The sequence below is a fragment of the Sceloporus occidentalis genome, unplaced genomic scaffold (genome assembly GCF_023333645.1).
Source record: "Sceloporus occidentalis isolate IW3139 unplaced genomic scaffold, rSceOcc1.0.p SCAF_4, whole genome shotgun sequence".
NCBI classification, from domain to species: domain Eukaryota; kingdom Metazoa; phylum Chordata; class Lepidosauria; order Squamata; family Phrynosomatidae; genus Sceloporus; species Sceloporus occidentalis.
Genome location: NW_028316984.1, coordinates 1,528,057 through 1,544,127, shown reverse-complemented (window position 1 = coordinate 1,544,127; position 16,071 = coordinate 1,528,057). Strand labels below are relative to the sequence as shown.

The 16,071-nt window shown below is 44.0% G+C and overlaps 1 protein-coding gene across 2 annotated transcripts in view; it reads left to right on the top strand.

Annotated features, from left to right (window-relative positions):
• LOC149313402 (uncharacterized) overlaps positions 1 to 16,071 on the top strand; it is a 162,781-nt gene that overhangs the window by 110,454 nt on the left and 36,256 nt on the right. For both annotated transcript variants that reach the window (XM_089519048.1, XM_089519050.1), the window contains 9 exons: positions 5,882 to 6,034; positions 9,653 to 9,751; positions 9,931 to 10,020; positions 10,153 to 10,292; positions 10,576 to 10,702; positions 10,783 to 10,863; positions 11,333 to 11,431; positions 13,463 to 13,513; positions 15,417 to 15,602. In XM_089519048.1, the coding sequence (XP_089375174.1) occupies positions 5,882 to 6,034; positions 9,653 to 9,751; positions 9,931 to 10,020; positions 10,153 to 10,292; positions 10,576 to 10,702; positions 10,783 to 10,863; positions 11,333 to 11,431; positions 13,463 to 13,513; positions 15,417 to 15,602 (1,026 nt within the window). The remainder of the gene's footprint in view (positions 1 to 5,881; positions 6,035 to 9,652; positions 9,752 to 9,930; positions 10,021 to 10,152; positions 10,293 to 10,575; positions 10,703 to 10,782; positions 10,864 to 11,332; positions 11,432 to 13,462; positions 13,514 to 15,416; positions 15,603 to 16,071) is intronic.

Sequence of the window (16,071 nt, the reverse complement as noted above, 5' to 3'; positions counted from 1 at the left end):
GACGGACCTGACCCCAGGAGTCAAGGCGGCCATTGAAGAGATGCCCTTGGACGATTCTGGCCTCTTCAATACGGACACAGATGACCGCTTAAACCGCAAATTCAAAATGAAGGCTGCAGCCAGAAAACACGGCATGTCTTCCTCTGTGTCGACACCGTTCCGGAAAAAGCAGCGCCCTTGGCAGTCTCAAGGTCAGTCCTTCCGTCCTTATGGCCAGGAACGCCAATATCAACAACAGGGCTCCCAACGCTCTAGATACCCCTCCCAATCGTCCTCCTCCTCTGGCAAGCGAGGTGGCCCTCCCCGGTACCGAAAGTCCCTCAGGCAGGACACCGAGCAGTCCAAGAAGAGATCTTGAAATGCCCCTGCGCGCTTCGTCACAAACCCTTTCTTCCTGAACATCCTCCAGCCCTTCTCTAACATCTGGGCTTCTATTACGACTGACTCATGGGTGCTTGACATCGTCCGTAGGGGTTATGCCCTCGAGTTTCAGGAGCTCCCTCCAACTGGAGCCTTCATATCCACCCACCCCTCGGACACCCTTCTCGACGAAGTGCGCACCTTACTAGGCAAGGGGGTGATCTCCCCCTTACCTCCTGACCAATATTCCAAGGCTTTTTTCTCCAGGTACTTCACGGTACCGAAGGCCGACGGGGGCATCAGACCTATCTTAGACTTGAGAGATTTGAACCTGTTTCTTGAGTACCGCCGATTCCGGATGGTAACCCTGGCTTCCATTCTGCCGCTTCTCCACCAGGGCCTGTGGTTCGCGACCGTCGACCTGAAGGACGCATACTTCCACGTCGGAATTCGGGAGTCCCACCGGAGATTCCTCGCCTTCGCCGTCGGCTCCGTCGCCTACCACTACAATGTTCTTCCCTTTGGCCTGGCCACGGCTCCGAGGGTCTTCACAAAGTGTGTGGCACCAGTGGTAGCATACCTTCATCAGAAGGGCTACAGAGTCTTCCCTTATCTGGACAACTGGTTGTTTGTCGCTGACTCACAACAGGAGCTCCAAGAGGCAGTCTCATTCGCCTTAGACCTGTTGCACTGCCTCGGACTGGTCGTCAACGAGGAGAAGTCCCACTTCATCCCGTCCAGACAGGCCAAGTTCATCGGGGCCATCCTAGACTCCGAAAGTTGCTCCGCCTTTCTCCCTCCGGAACGTTTCCAGGCGTTGGTGGCATCTCTGAGACCTTGCATCTCTCACAGAAGAGTGAGGGCCAGAGACATCCAAGTGGCCCTAGGCCACATGGCGTCTACGACGTTCGTGACACCATGGGCAAGACTTCGCCTCCGTCCACTGCAGTCCTGGTTCCTCTCGGTCTTTTCTCTGATGGAAGACTCCCCGTCCAAGTGGCTCACGGTACCGAGACCGGTGGCCGCTTCACTAAGATGGTGGCTAGACGACTGCAATGTCTGCAGCGGGATGCCATTCCATCAACCTCAGCCTCAACTTACCTTGACGACCGATGCCTCTCTGGAAGGCTGGGGCGCCCACCTTCTCGACCTTGTGGTCAAGGACAGATGGTCGGCCCAGGACAAGCGTCTCCACATCAATGCCTTGGAGATGCTCGCAGTAGAAAAGTCTTTGAGGGCATTCGAATCCGCTGTCGCAGGCAAGGTGGTCCTCCTGAGGACGGACAACACCACCGTGATGTACTACATCAACAAGCAAGGGGGCACCAAATCCAGGACATTGCTCGAGATGACGCTACGCATTTGGGACTGGTGCATCCAGAGACAGGTGCTCCTCCAGGCAATTCACCTTCCCGGAGAAGACAACGAGCTCGCGGATCGCCTAAGCAGATCCTCTTCGGTGTGCCATGAGTGGAGGCTCCATCCGGAGACGGTCAGTGACCTGTTCGACCGGTGGGAAACCCCCCAACTCGACCTCTTTGCGACCGAGTGGAACAGCCACTGTCCCCAGTTCTGCTCCAGGAGGCGAATGGACGGATCCCTCGGAGACGCGTTCGCCTTCAGGCGGACGGGAGAGCTACTCTACGCTTTCCCTCCCTTTCCCCTCATCGTCAGGGTGGTGTCCAAGATGACGACGGACCGATCGGATGCGATCCTGATCACGCCGTGGTGGCCGAGACAGCCCTGGTTTGCATCCCTCATCCACCTCTCCAGGAGATGCTTTCTCCGCCTCGACTTCCATCCAGACCTGCTGTCGATACAGGACGGCCGGATCCTGCACCCCGACATCGAGAGCCTGCCGCTGGTGGCCTGGAGAATCCATCCCTAGCCTCACTGCCGGACGCGGTGAGGACGGTGATCCTGGCTGCACAGAAACCATCCACCCAGTGGTCCTATGCCCTGAAGTGGAAGAGGTTCAGCCTCTTCCTTGATGGAAAAGGCTTGTCTCCTGCTCAGGTCTCCACTCCAGTAGTGTTGGAGTTTCTGATGGCGCTATTGGATGAGGGGTTGCGCCTCTCATCCATCAAGTGCTACTTGTCTGCCATCTGTGCCAAGTATCAATTCGGGGGGAGGGCTTCCTTTTTCAGGGATCCCTTGGTGAAGGGGTTCCTTAAGGGATGTGCCAACCTGTACCCTCCCGTGTCGGTACCGACTCCGGCTTGGAGCCTGGAGGCGGTGCTGGCCGCACTCCAGTCCAAGCCCTTTGAACCGATGGCCACAGCGGACTTGAGACTATTGACTTGGAAAACCGCTTTTCTTGTGGCCATCACCTCTGCCCGCCGTGCGGGTGAACTCTGTGCCTTGCAGAGGGACCAGCCCTTCCTGAGGTTTCACAAGGACAAGGTGGTCCTCCGGACAGACATTACTTTTCTGCCTAAGGTTGTGTCTGCCTTTCATATGTGCCAGGACATTGTGTTGCCCACCCTCGCTTCCAACCCGACCTCGGATGCAGAGCGTAGTCTGCACTCTCTTGACGTCAGAAGAGTGCTGGCGTTTTACCTGGACAGAACTTCTACCTCCAGTCGGTCCGAGAGACTTTTCCAATGCTACTCGGAACCGAAGAAGGGGTTGCCCGTGTCTGCGCAGAGGTTCTCCAAATGGGTGGCTGGTACCATCCACCTCTGCTATGAACTGTTGGGCAAACCTCTTCCTAGCAGAGTTCGGTCCCACTCCACAAGAGCAGTTTCGGCATCCTCTGCATTCCTGTCGGGGATTCCCTTGGAAGATGTCTGCAAGGCTGCAGTCTGGTCCCAACCTCTGACTTTTATTAAGCATTATAGGTTGGACACTAGAGCCATCCGAGACGCAGCCTTCGGGAGGGCTGTGTTGGTTTCAGGGTTGCATTGATTGCACTACTGATGGTTTGTGTTTCAGCATTTATCTACATAATGCCACTGTTTTACATTCTGTTGAATGTTGGTTTGTACATTTCTGTGGGACTGGTCTTGCATGACCCCTTGTTCCCTTCTCAGGTTTAGCAATGTTGTTGCTATGTTGGTTGTGCATGAACAAAAGACTAACTCTTTTATGGTTCAAGGTGTTTATTATTCAATAAATATACCTTTGGTTTACCATAGCTTTGGTTTCAGGACACTCCCTCCGCCGCATACCTAAGCTTGTCAGTCTAAACCCATTTGTATGATTCGCAGAGACCACGAAGAAGAAGGACAGGTTGCTTACCTGTAACGGTATTTCTTCGAGTGGTCATCTGCGAATACATACAAATCCCACCCGTCCATCCCCTCAGTGTCCTGCTCTGATTGGCTCTTTCCATCGCCTCCTTGGCGGAAAAAATTGCGGAACTGGGGAAAAGAGCGGGAAGGCAGGGGCCTTATAACGGGTAGGCGGAGTTACCGCCAAAAAGTTTCTATATGTTGCAAAGTAAACTTTGCCCAGTGATTCCAGAAGATTCCGAACAGCACTGCGCAGGCGCAGTGAAACCCATTTGTATGTATTCGCAGATGACCACTCGAAGAAATACCGTTACAGGTGAGCAACCTGTCCTTTCTGCTAGTAGTATGGTGTCATCTGCACACCTTAAATTGTTGCTGTTCCTTCCTCCTATTTTCACATCTCCTCCTTCTGAGTCTAATCCTGATATCTTTGGGCTACATTTTGAATAGACAAGGTGATGGGATTCAGCATTGCTAATTGGAAACCATTCAGTTTCCCTGTCTTCTGTTCTAACAGTAGTGTCTTGTCCTGAGTACAGGTTAGGCATCAGGACAATCAAAATGTTGTGGCACACCTATTTCTCTGAGAGCAATCCATAGCTTTTTGTGGTCTACACAATCAAGGGCTTTGCTCTAATCTATAAAGTACAAGCTGATTTTCTCATGGAATTCTTTGTTGTGCTCCATTATGTGTTTGCACATAAATAAATGCAACAGTCCTGTGATTGCTGCAGTCTTACGTGTCTCCTTTTTGGGGGATAGGCATGTATATTGAGCATTTCCAATCTGTGGGCCATTGTTTTGTTTTCAATACTAGCTGACAGATTTTAATTAGAACTAGAGTACATTCATGCTCTGCAGATTGAATCAGTTCTTTTGGTATGTCATCTGTTGCTGGTGATTCATTCCTCCCAAGTGCTCTGAGTGCAACTTTCACTTCACTTTCTGAACTAGCAATAGGAATGGCAGCTTCATTTATATACCACTTCATATCACACTCAGCAGTCTCTAAGTGGTTTACAACTGTAAGTTAATTGCCCCCAACAATCTGAGAACTCATTTTAGCGACCTTGGAAGGATGCCAGGCTCAGTTGACCCTGAGCCTCTGGCTGGGATTGAACTCACAACTTTGTGGTTTGTGAGTGAGTGAGTGGCTGCAGTACAGGCATTTAACCACTGTGCCACTAGGGCTCCTAGGTATTTCTTTGCATGATTCTTTTTCAGTATATCATCTTTTCATCTCTTTTACATAGCACTTCCATGTAAATAAATAAATAAATAAATAAATAAAACTTTTATTTGTATCCCGTTTTTCTGATGCAGGGCAATCATGTATTGTTTCCATCATCCTTTTATTTCATTTTAGTCATATACTGTGTTCACTGCTGATCGTATAGCATTCCCCTTGGTTTAAATTTCCATTTGGTTTCTTGGATCTTGTGGAAGATGTCCCTTGTTCTTGCTTTTTTGTTCTCAACTTCTGTCTCTTTACATTGATAATGATAGGAGTTCTCTTTATCCCTACACACTAGTTGTTGAACAGTTGAACATTCAGGGTGCTGGTTCTACCTCTGCTGGTTTCTACCGGCCTAAAAATAGGTGAGGGAGGGTACTAAATGCACCCACATGTGATAAAATGGGCAAAGAGCTCCCTAGAGGTACAGGGATTCTTAGGGCTTCAAAAAAAGACCCTTGGGCAATATTCAGTCCACTGGCCACATTTTTCCCATCTAAAAATTAATTCTAAATATTGCTGTTTATCAGCAGAATAGAGTTTCCATCAGCTTACCAGAAAGCTTTTGCATAGCTCTTGGAAGCCCAATTTTGTTGGGAAAGAAGCTTCATATTCCATTTTCTAGGACACTTGTAATGTGAAGGTGCCCAGGAACAGATACATGTAAAACATGAAAGCAAAACACACATGACACCAAAACAAAAACAGCTAGCATACGTTCACAACATTAAAAAAAAAGGCAAAAGATACATAGGACCAGAGGTCTTCTTAGAAATTCCTTGTACTAAAAGCTTCACTTTTTGCAGCACACCAGCTTCCCAGCTTTTTTAAAAAGTTAATTAAAATATATATTGGGAGATAACCTGGTGGACACCAAGGAATGTGTTCCTTCCATCTCTAGAATTCTGTAGTTTTAAATATTTGTATTAGCATAATTGGGCTTGAAAGTATCGCTCCTAACCTTTGAAAAAATGGCTCAGACTCATCATGTTTTCTTGAGATTCTGTCATTTGGTTCTTGAGATTCTGTCATTTGGTTCTGTGTGTTTTTACAGGTGACATAGGCTTTCCTGGAGTAGCTGGACAAAGAGGTAACCCTGGTTTAAAAGGTGAAAAGGGTGAAGTTGGTCTACCAGGGGAGCCAGGATCAATGGATCATGTAGACATGGAAAACATGAAAGGCCAAAAAGGAGACCAAGGCAGTAAAGGTATTATTATTATTATTATTATTAAGCTTTATTTATATAGCGCTGTAAATTTACACAGCACTGTACATACAATCTTTTGATTAGACGGTTCCCTGCCCTCAGGCTTACAATGTAAGAAGACAAAACATAAAAGGAGAAGGGAATGGTTGTGGGGAAGGGGATCAGGTTCTGGAGTTCATCTTTCCCTCTGAGGCCTGGACCAAGGCAGATGGACTGAAGGGAAGGCTCTATATCTTAAGGATAGGCCCGATGACGTTGTGTTATGCCCAAGATTGTAAAGGCTACCTGTTTATCCTGAGAGCGTGTAATGAAAATCTCCCTCTCCAGGGACTTATTCACAGTAGGGCTGACACAGACATTGAGACACCAAATTTGGTTTTAAACACCATGCATGTAACATTTATTGAATCACACAAGTAACACAAACATTGATTATCAAGAGCTCTTTCACTCACACATTCATACAATACTCACACACACTTTCCTTCCGCCGAACATTGATCAGTTGTTCTCGAAGGCTGGGGATGACACCGTTGCTGCGGATGGTGCCAACAAAATGGAGATGAAAGTCCAGGGTCTTTATACTTTTTCTTCTCTCTGGCTTTTGGCTGCTGAAGTCTTGCAATATTGCAGCCCATTACTCAACTTCCTCTTTTGGGAGGACAGACAGGTTGTTCAGATCAGTCCGTGTTCAAAGCAACTCGTTCTGTTCAAAGTTCTCCATTGTCCTGTCAGTTCCTCATCATGGCGACTCAGGAGATAAGGTTCTTCCCGGTCATGGTTCGTCACACCTGGACGGCACCCCGCTTCAGCTTCCAAGTTTTCAGACTTTCCTCGCCTCGGTTGCCAAATACCTTCATCACATCAGTGCTTTGCGCGGAACCATCTTGTTTGTTCCTTTAGCTATGTTTAAAGCACAATTCCTTGGTTCTTCGGTTCTTCAGCTCTGGGTTTAAGTTTAAGCTCACTCATTCGTCTTACAGTTGGGCCTGCCATTTCACTCCCTCCAGGCGGGATGTCTTCACCTTCCCCATCTCTGGATGATGGTGGATGAAGGGGTGGGATCCTCTTTCAGGGAAGGCCGGATGGAGCTGGATTCCCCTTCCCCCTCTGGATGATGGTGGATGGAGGGGTGGGATCCTCTTTCGGGGAAGGCCAGATGGAGCTGGATTCCCCTTCCCCCTCTGGATGATGGTGGATGGTGGGATCCTCTTTCAGGGAAGGCCAGATGGAGCTGGATTCCCCTTCCCCCTCTGGATGATGGTGGATGGAGGGGTGGGATCCTCTTTCAGGGAAGGCCTGATGGAGTTGGCTTACCCTTCTCCCTCAGGTATGCAAAATTAAACAGCATGTGCAACTTGCACAAAGCTTCAACAGAATGTGAATTATGTTCACATCTAAGCCGAAGGAGAAGTAAGCCTAATGATAAACCCTACCTCCAAAGATCAGATAGCATTGAAAATTGTCTGGATTTACAATATTTGCTGTAAAATACTAAAATGAAACAAAAACTCATGAAGTATAGTAAGCATTTGAGAGAATGTTAGTTTCTGCCACAGTCATTTCCTTTTCCTTCATCACTACCTGCCACATACCTTGGCAAATATATGTATAACTGGTGACATTACATCTCTGGGAATGCTCAGTAGCCCCTATTTCCAGCTTAAGACTTTTGGAGACAGAAAGCTGCCTAGTAAGTCCTCCTAGCCACCAGTTAGCACTTACAACTTCACAAAGTTAAGAAGAGGTGTGGAAGAACAACCCCTGATATGGGGAGGTGACAATCAAGAGGGCGGAATGGGGTTCCTTTGCCCTGTCCAGCTATCCCTGCCCGCATGGATCCAATGCACACAAAAGCTATGGGGTCTGTGAAGCCTGGTGTCTGGAAACAAAATGAAAGTGCTGCTAGGTGAGCCCTGATGTTTTGAGCAGACAAGCTTGGCCCTTTAGGAATACAGCAAAATGTAGTACCAACTCAGTTCCCACCAGCCATCTGTCAGAATCCACCTTCAGTCAGTCATTCAGGGTGTATTCTGCCATGAGGTTTGTAGAGATAGACAGACAGACAGACAGACCGACCGACCGACCTTGTAGAGATAGATGGATGGATGGATAGACAGACAGACAGACAGACTGACTGACTGCAGAATGGGAGTCAGGGAATAGGCTCTCACACACAAATAGGAATAGAGATAGACAAGCATATATAGAGAGGGAGTAGAGATATAGATAGATAGGCATTTTTGGAAAGGAGGACTGCCACCATGAGAAATGGGCCAGATGGTCATGTATCACAGACAGGCAGTTTTATGAGGGCTGGATGGGTAACAGATATCAAGGATGCATACAGCCTTAGATCTCTCCTAGTTAACGGAACTAGGAACCAAATGGCAGCCCCCCTCCTTCCCCTCTTCAGAACAAAGGGAGGAATTCTACATCAAAGGCTGACCAGAAGGAAAAACAATCCAAAGGGGGAGGGTCTGGGGGATTTTAAAGTGCTGGCTCTATCTGGAGTTCTCCAGATTCAACAAAGACGTGATCCAGGGTGCTTCTACATTATCTTTTACAATAAACTTCTTGTTTATTTATAAACTGGCTCACTCCTTGCTTCCAGAAAGCTCCAGAAGATATGCAAACTGTGCTGATAAACTTTGCAAGTTAAGGTGGCTAAGGATAGATGGATGGCACATTCAACCTGCATCTGCTGAGGCGCCAGAGGTGTATAGGAGCCTCCAGAGCTTGTGAGGAGGCCCACAGGGCCAGCTCCTGAAACCTGCAAAACTGAAAATGAAAGATGGAATTTGCAATTTATACCGAGGGGTAGATAAATTTGAATCCGCTTTGGGAGTCCTAGAAAACAGGAATTCAATGTAAGAATTCCCTTTTTCAGAATTTGATCTGTTCATTTAATGAATTACTGGGCAGTTAATTAAAGGGCCAATTAACCTCCATGAACCCACGCATTTCTGAATAAACTTTACTTACTAAATACCAATCTGATTGTGCAAAAGCCTGTAAAAATTGAAAATAAAAAATGAGACTTTCCTGTGTATTTTAAAAAAAACAACCAGAAGCTCACCCCAAATACGCATGTACTCTTTTGTCTGGAAATACTACACTTCCTGAGCCCATTTGCTAATGAGAAAAGGGCACAAACACACACATATTTGTCACTAGACCTCAGAATTAACAATGGCCTGTTACAGACAGGCCAAAATAAAGCTGCTTCGAGTCACTTTGGAGGTATGGTATTTCAATGATGCATGAGTCCTAAGAGTCCAAAAGCCACACCAAAGCTGTACTCCAGTCCTTAGGAGCGGAGCGTGGCTTTGGTGCGGCTTTTGGACTCTTAGGACGCATGCATCATTGAAATACCATACCTCCAAAGTGACTTGAAGCAGCTTTATTTTGGCCTGTCTGTAACAGGCCAATGAAAGTGTTTTAGGGTTAAACCCCAGCCAGCATAATTAAGCTTACTTCTTGTACTCTGTGTATACTCATGTAGATAGTTAATCACTTGTAACATGCCCAATGTGATTTTCACCATTTTATAGCACATAACTTCAGCTGTGGTGAAAAAGCGAACCATGTCATGAACCAAAATGTTTATGCTTCCAGGGCAACCTGGACCAAGTGGAGAGAAAGGAACTCAAGGGGATCCTGGCATACCAGGAATGCCAGGCAAGGATGGAGATCCTGGCTTACCTGGCGAAGCAGGTATATAAGCCTGTTTTTCTTTTCAGCAGTAGTTTTCATAAAGCATCTGGCTCTCACTGTGTTTTACTTTTACTGCATGTTGCATGCACATATAATCAATTGTGGGCATTTTGTTATAATACATACTAGTGACCCAAGATGATTAATCTTGTTTTTAATAATTTTGCTTCACAATTTAGGGCCAAAAGGGGACGCAGGCCTTCCAGGATACCAGGGTGAACCTGGGCCTCCTGGACAAAAGGGGTCTTCAGGAGAAATGGGTCTGCCAGGTAACACTTTAGATCATTGGCACTTGGAATTTTCCATTGACTTGCCATGCATGGTCTAATAGCCAAATATTTATGTTGCTACATTTCTTTTTTTCCTAAAGAATAAAATAATATATGAGCTCTTAATTTCAGGGCAATCAGGAGAAAAGGGTGTGCAGGGTCTTCCAGGTGAAGCTGGTAGACCAGGGTTTCCTGGAGAGAAAGGTGTGAAAGGGGAGAAAGGACAACCTGGATTCCCAGGAATTGGCTTCCCTGGGGCTCCTGGTGAGAAGGTATCCATCATCTTCCATGAATTATGTCATATGTTCTAAACTTTATGCAAAAATTTACTTCGTTAAAACATCTGTTTTAAAAGATAAGGAGGTTAATTTAGGAATTATAGAAAGCTTCCTTCTGCTAGGTTAGACTGTTGTTTTGGAGAAGCCATTAGCAGACTGATTTCATGCTGGACTAAGAATAACCATCAAAGTCGAAAGGATGTCGAGGTTTTAGAATGTGTGTTGTACATGCTATTGTAAGCATGAAGAATTTACAACTAGTTCTTCTATCTCACAGGGAGAGCCAGGATGGACAGGTAGCCCAGGTGTACCTGGGGAAAAAGGTGAAAAGGGTGCTCTAGGAATTACAGGATTCCCTGGGGCACCAGGTGCCAAAGGGCAGCCAGGTCTTCCAGGTTCTCCAGGTAAGGGTTCCAAAGCTTCCCCTAGTGTTGTCTACCAGGTGCTAAGGCAACAAAACTAAGCCTTATGTTCTTTTTAAAAGGTGTTCCCGGAATCCCAGGTGAAAGAGGGGAAAAAGGAACCCCAGGTTTGCATGGTTTTCCGGGCTTAAAAGGACAAACAGGTAAAGTTTTTTTTTAATATATATCAAAATACTCTTTCATTCATTACTCATTTATAAAGTAACATAACATGTCATTCCTGTGATTCACACATCATATAAATTAAACTAAATGCATTGTTTAAATTAAACGTGTCAGTGCTTTGAAAGGTTAAGTCATGTTTTGTACAACAGGCTCTTTATAGTATTGTACACCAGTTTTATTATAATATAGTTGAAAAATGACAAGACAGTGCCAGTTCTTATTCATTATAAACATTGCAAGTTATCTCTAAAACTGTGGGGTGATGTTTAATTTTAATGTAATTAGATTTCACTTCTTTGTTGTATACTGAGTTCAGTTCAGAAATTTTTCAATAGACTTTGTGAGTTTCTTCTGAGAAAGATAATTGATTTCTTCCATTGGAAAGCAATTTTGTAAATATAGATGCATTTCTTAACATCATTCCAAGATGTAAATATCCTTTTGTAGGTGATCCTGGACCCTCTGGCCCACCAGGTATTTCTGGAGAAAAGGGTGAGCCAGGTTATGATGGAATCCCAGGCTCATCTGGTCCAAAGGGTGAGCCAGGTAAGTACTTTGCTTTCCTGTTCTTTCGCTATAGATTATGTTTACTATAGTTACCTGATTATATACGCTTAACTGGAGTTTCAAAAGATTTCTTAAGTAAAGTCAAAGGCTTTCATGGCCGACATCCATAGTTTTTTGTGGGTTTTGGGGGCTATGTGGCCATGTTCTATTAGAGTTTATTCCTGACATTTCGCCAGCATCCATGGATGGCATCTTCAGAGAATACTGACATGGATATATACCCACTCTCTTCCATGCCAGTTTTCTCTGAAGATGCCAGCCACAGTTGCTGGTGAAATGTCAAGATTTCTTAAGTGTTTTTACTGTTAATTATTGTATACATAACAAATGTTTAACCCTGTTAATATCTCAAGGAGAGTGGAAAGGATTCATACTGACTATTCAGCACTATTTTAGAGCAATCCAAAGAAATATCATACGCATTTCACATGCAGATATTTTGTAGTACTCAAACCAAATTACTCCATGTACATATGACAGCCATGTGCATAAAGTTGCTCTCATATTTTTAGAGGTAGATATGTAGAGCTGGATCATATAGGAATAAAACAAATTCCACAATAATAAACCTTGTGAGCGATTTAGGGTTGAAATTTTTAGTTTTAATTTTAATTTTTTTTCTCTTGAAAATTCTGATTTTAGCAAAATATGCTGTAGAAAATGGACTTTTGGCTTCACAGAAGTTGTGTTTTCCAATGTGTATGTTTCTATGTAAAACTTAGTTCCCCAATATTCATGGATAATTGCTTAGGCTGCTTTTCCCCAGGTTGTTTTGTGGAGTGGGGTTCCCCTTTTGGAAGACTGAGGTTTGGGGTTCTTGATATTGCCATTTTTTTTACATACGATTTCCAAACAGGGGTTTGCTCATGTGGTAAAAAAGTAAACAAGGCACACCCTCTTTAATCATTCCAATGATAGTGTTTTTAATGCATACAGTTATCCCCATTAAGAAGATTATAAATGTTTTAGCATTTTCTTTTGATACCCTCACTGGAGTCTCCCCACAACTCACCTCTTACATTTATGCTAAATTTATATCAGTGCTTCCCTGTGCCTTTTCACCAATTTCCCTTGTGTGACCTTTACCACTTGTATTCTAGCAGAATGCAAACCCGTAACAACATACTCCTTTGCTTACTCCGTAAAAGGGCATGCACATTGATTGTAGTGTATAATGTGTATACAGTATATTATAATATATACTGGCATTAAGAATAAACGTGAAAAGATGAATCTGAAATGTGATTGATACCTAGATATGAAGAAGAAAGGCAACAAAGTGAGGTGATGGTGTAAAAGTAAGAAAGATAAAACAGCATGAATGTGAACAACTTCATCTACATGGACTAAGTTTTAGAAGTGGGACTAAGGAGCTGTGTGGTATTCAGCAGAACTGTGAATTCCTTTCATTCAGATGACATTTTTTTAGCCGGATGATGTCAATAAGCAGCCGGGCATGCAAGGTTAAATCCAGGGTCTATTCAGATTGTTGTTCATACCGCTGACCATGTGAATCTGTTTTAAAAAGCTCAATAGAAAACCCTATACCAATTATCCTGGGTTAAGTGGGGTTATTGGCAGCCTTGCCCAAAACTGAATCAAGTGTATTTGGGATGCATGTGAACAACAAAGATGCAACCCAGATTCATCCCAAATTATTTTCAGTGTGAATAGCCCCCTTTATGCCTCTTTTCCAGCCTCAGAGGAAGTTGTTCTACAGGATTTAGATCACATGCCCTGACATGTGGTTGTATATAATATAGCAGTCATATTTCCAGTAGCTGTGTGGACCCTGAATCGAGACTAAACAGACTACATCAGTGTAGAAGTAGGTTTTAAAGAGGTTTGAAGGAAGAGAGAAGTGACATTACATAGATATTATGGGAGAAAAATCAGGATTATGGTTCATTTTTTACTGTGTGAATACATCATCAGAAGCTTTGGCAATGCTACATTTTAATTTAAGAGATACATTTGAATATCTTTGTGTTTTCTCTGTTTTGCTATCAGGTATTCCAGGTAGAGGACTTCCGGGACTTCCAGGAGCCAAGGGAGAAAGAGGTAATCTATAGAGCATTAAATGTAAAAGGAATAGAGGTAGATGAAATGAAAATGATGGGAAAGCGTGTGCTATAGATATGCCATTTACATGTGTCATTGTTATAGGCTTAAAATTTAATATGAATTCATAGAGCAAGTGCACCTTGATAGAGCAATTATCATGATGTTAGTCAAGACAATAATTATAATAAACAAGTGGATATCTGAGGAAGCTGGAGCATGAAAAGATTCTGCAAGAACAGTGTTCTGAAATCTTAGCTAAATCAGCTCTGTGAATAAAACAAGTTGGTAAAGCAGTATTTTTATATCAGTGACAAAAAGGGAAGTGGCAGCAAGGGAGGGAATCAAAGTTAGAATTTAAGGGAAATTTAGGATAAGATGGCATTTAAGGACTCCAGGGCAAGAGCTAAAGGCCATGGGGTGGATACATCTATGACATACTAAGTGAATTGGAAGAAATGGGGCAATAATTGGAAATGAGGACACAGGCTCTAGGATAGACACAGCTAGCAACTTGCAGCTCAGAGAAAATCTGAATTCCCATGGGAACCAAGAAGGAATTATTTTTCCATAGAATTGACAAAATTTAACTGATCATTCTGTAACATCTATCCTTAGAACACCACACTTTGTTTTTATTTAATGACTTTTTTATTCTTAGATTTCAACTACTTTGCATGTCTAAGCCGATTGTACTGTTGCAAGCAAACTGGTCAGAGGTTCTTGATTTAAAAAATAATAATAAATTAAACTACTTGAAACCCATCTGTCCATAAAATGTCCAAGGCAGCAGTAGTGATGATGGTGGTGATGGTGAGGAAGGAAGAGAATGTCCGTTAAGCAAATAGCACAGAAGAACCAGATTACTACACTGAAACATTTAAAAATCACTTAGGCCCTGAACAGACAGGCCAGGAAGGCCTGTGTTCAGCTCGTGTTTTCCTGGCCTAGGTGTTAATCAGGGTCAGTCCGTAGGCCATTGCAGAGATGGGGTGTTTGCATGCTTGTCCCCAAGCCAGCCCAGGGACTGACAATCAGCATGCGCTCCTTACCTTCTCCTGTGTCTCCACTAGTGAGTGGACCCCATCGATGTGTCTGATGCAAAAATGGGGCGCCTGGCCTCATGGGTGCAGCCAGGTGCCCCATTTCCAATCAGACACAATGACAGAGTGGAAACACAAGGGGAAAGTAATGAGTGTGCAGGGCATCTAAATAGCTGGAGTTTGCTGTGGAGATTCTAGGAAATTCCATGGCAAACCAGGGGTCAAACTGACTGCATTTAAGAGCTATTTACCCTGGGATTGAGCCGGATCCACCAGATCTGCATCCAGTCTGCCAGGATCCAGCCTGTTCCTGGCCCCAGGGTTTTGTCCTGTGTCATCCAAAACAATGCCACAAGGCCAGGGTCAACATAGGCCTTTTGGCCCATGTGGACAGCCACTTAGAGCAGAGGAATTTAAAAAGTAGTTCCCTATAGAATGTAGTTCCTGTTGGTTTTGTATATTGTTACCTGCTGATCTGTTTATTCCCAATTAGAATCATAGAATCATAGAACTGTAGAGTTGGAAGAGACCACAAGAGCCATCCAATCCAACCCCCTGCCATGCAGGAACTTTTAATCAAAGCAGCTGGGGGATTTAGCCAGAAACTTCTAGTGTACTCTACACCTCTTCACATATTTTCAGCATGTAATTGTGGCATGTTGTCCTGCATTTCAGTTAATCATTTGGCTTCCTTCTCTTTTTTTGTACACAAAGTATGCAGCATTCATACACTAGTATCAGGATCATAAGACTAAAACAGATTGTATGGTGTGTGCTTCCTCTCAGTCCCCTGAATTTCCCAGAGTAATAACTCTAGTGATGTTTTATCTAACCACAAAGTGTTTTATTTTACTTCTTAGGTGCAAAAGGAGATGTGGGTTTCCCGGGAGCTGCAGGAAGTCCAGGGATTCCTGGTGTAAAAGGAGAACCAGGATTTGCCGGCCCACAGGGTCCCCCAGGCCAAGCAGGACTTCCTGGATTACCAGGCAGAATTGGAGAGGGACCAAAGGGTGACCGGGGACCTCAAGGTCGACCAGGCCTTCAAGGTAAGAAGATGCATGATGACTTAAAATATGTATCAGACAAACTTATCAAAGAATATAATGACGATCAGTGGTATTACTTTTAAATCAGCCTGATTTTATTAGACAGTTCCTTTTTTTTTAGATTTTTTAAATTTTATTTAATTAAAACACGAATAACAAATAATGACACATAATAACAAACTAACAAGCATTTTACAAATAGACATTACGTACATATACGTATACATATTATATATATTATCAGTAAATCTCTAAAGCTAAACACTTCCATTGCTTCCAGGAAGCCAATTGGTATCCCTCTTTTTTAGTTTATAGCAACTATAGACAAGATAAAAGAAAAAACTGTATTAGTACATATATCCTTTACAGTATCCGTATGGGGAAAAGGAAATAAGAGTAAAGGGGGAAATTCATATAAAATTATAAAAATATATTTTCCCTTCAGTTATATCCATTCAATCGTTTAAGC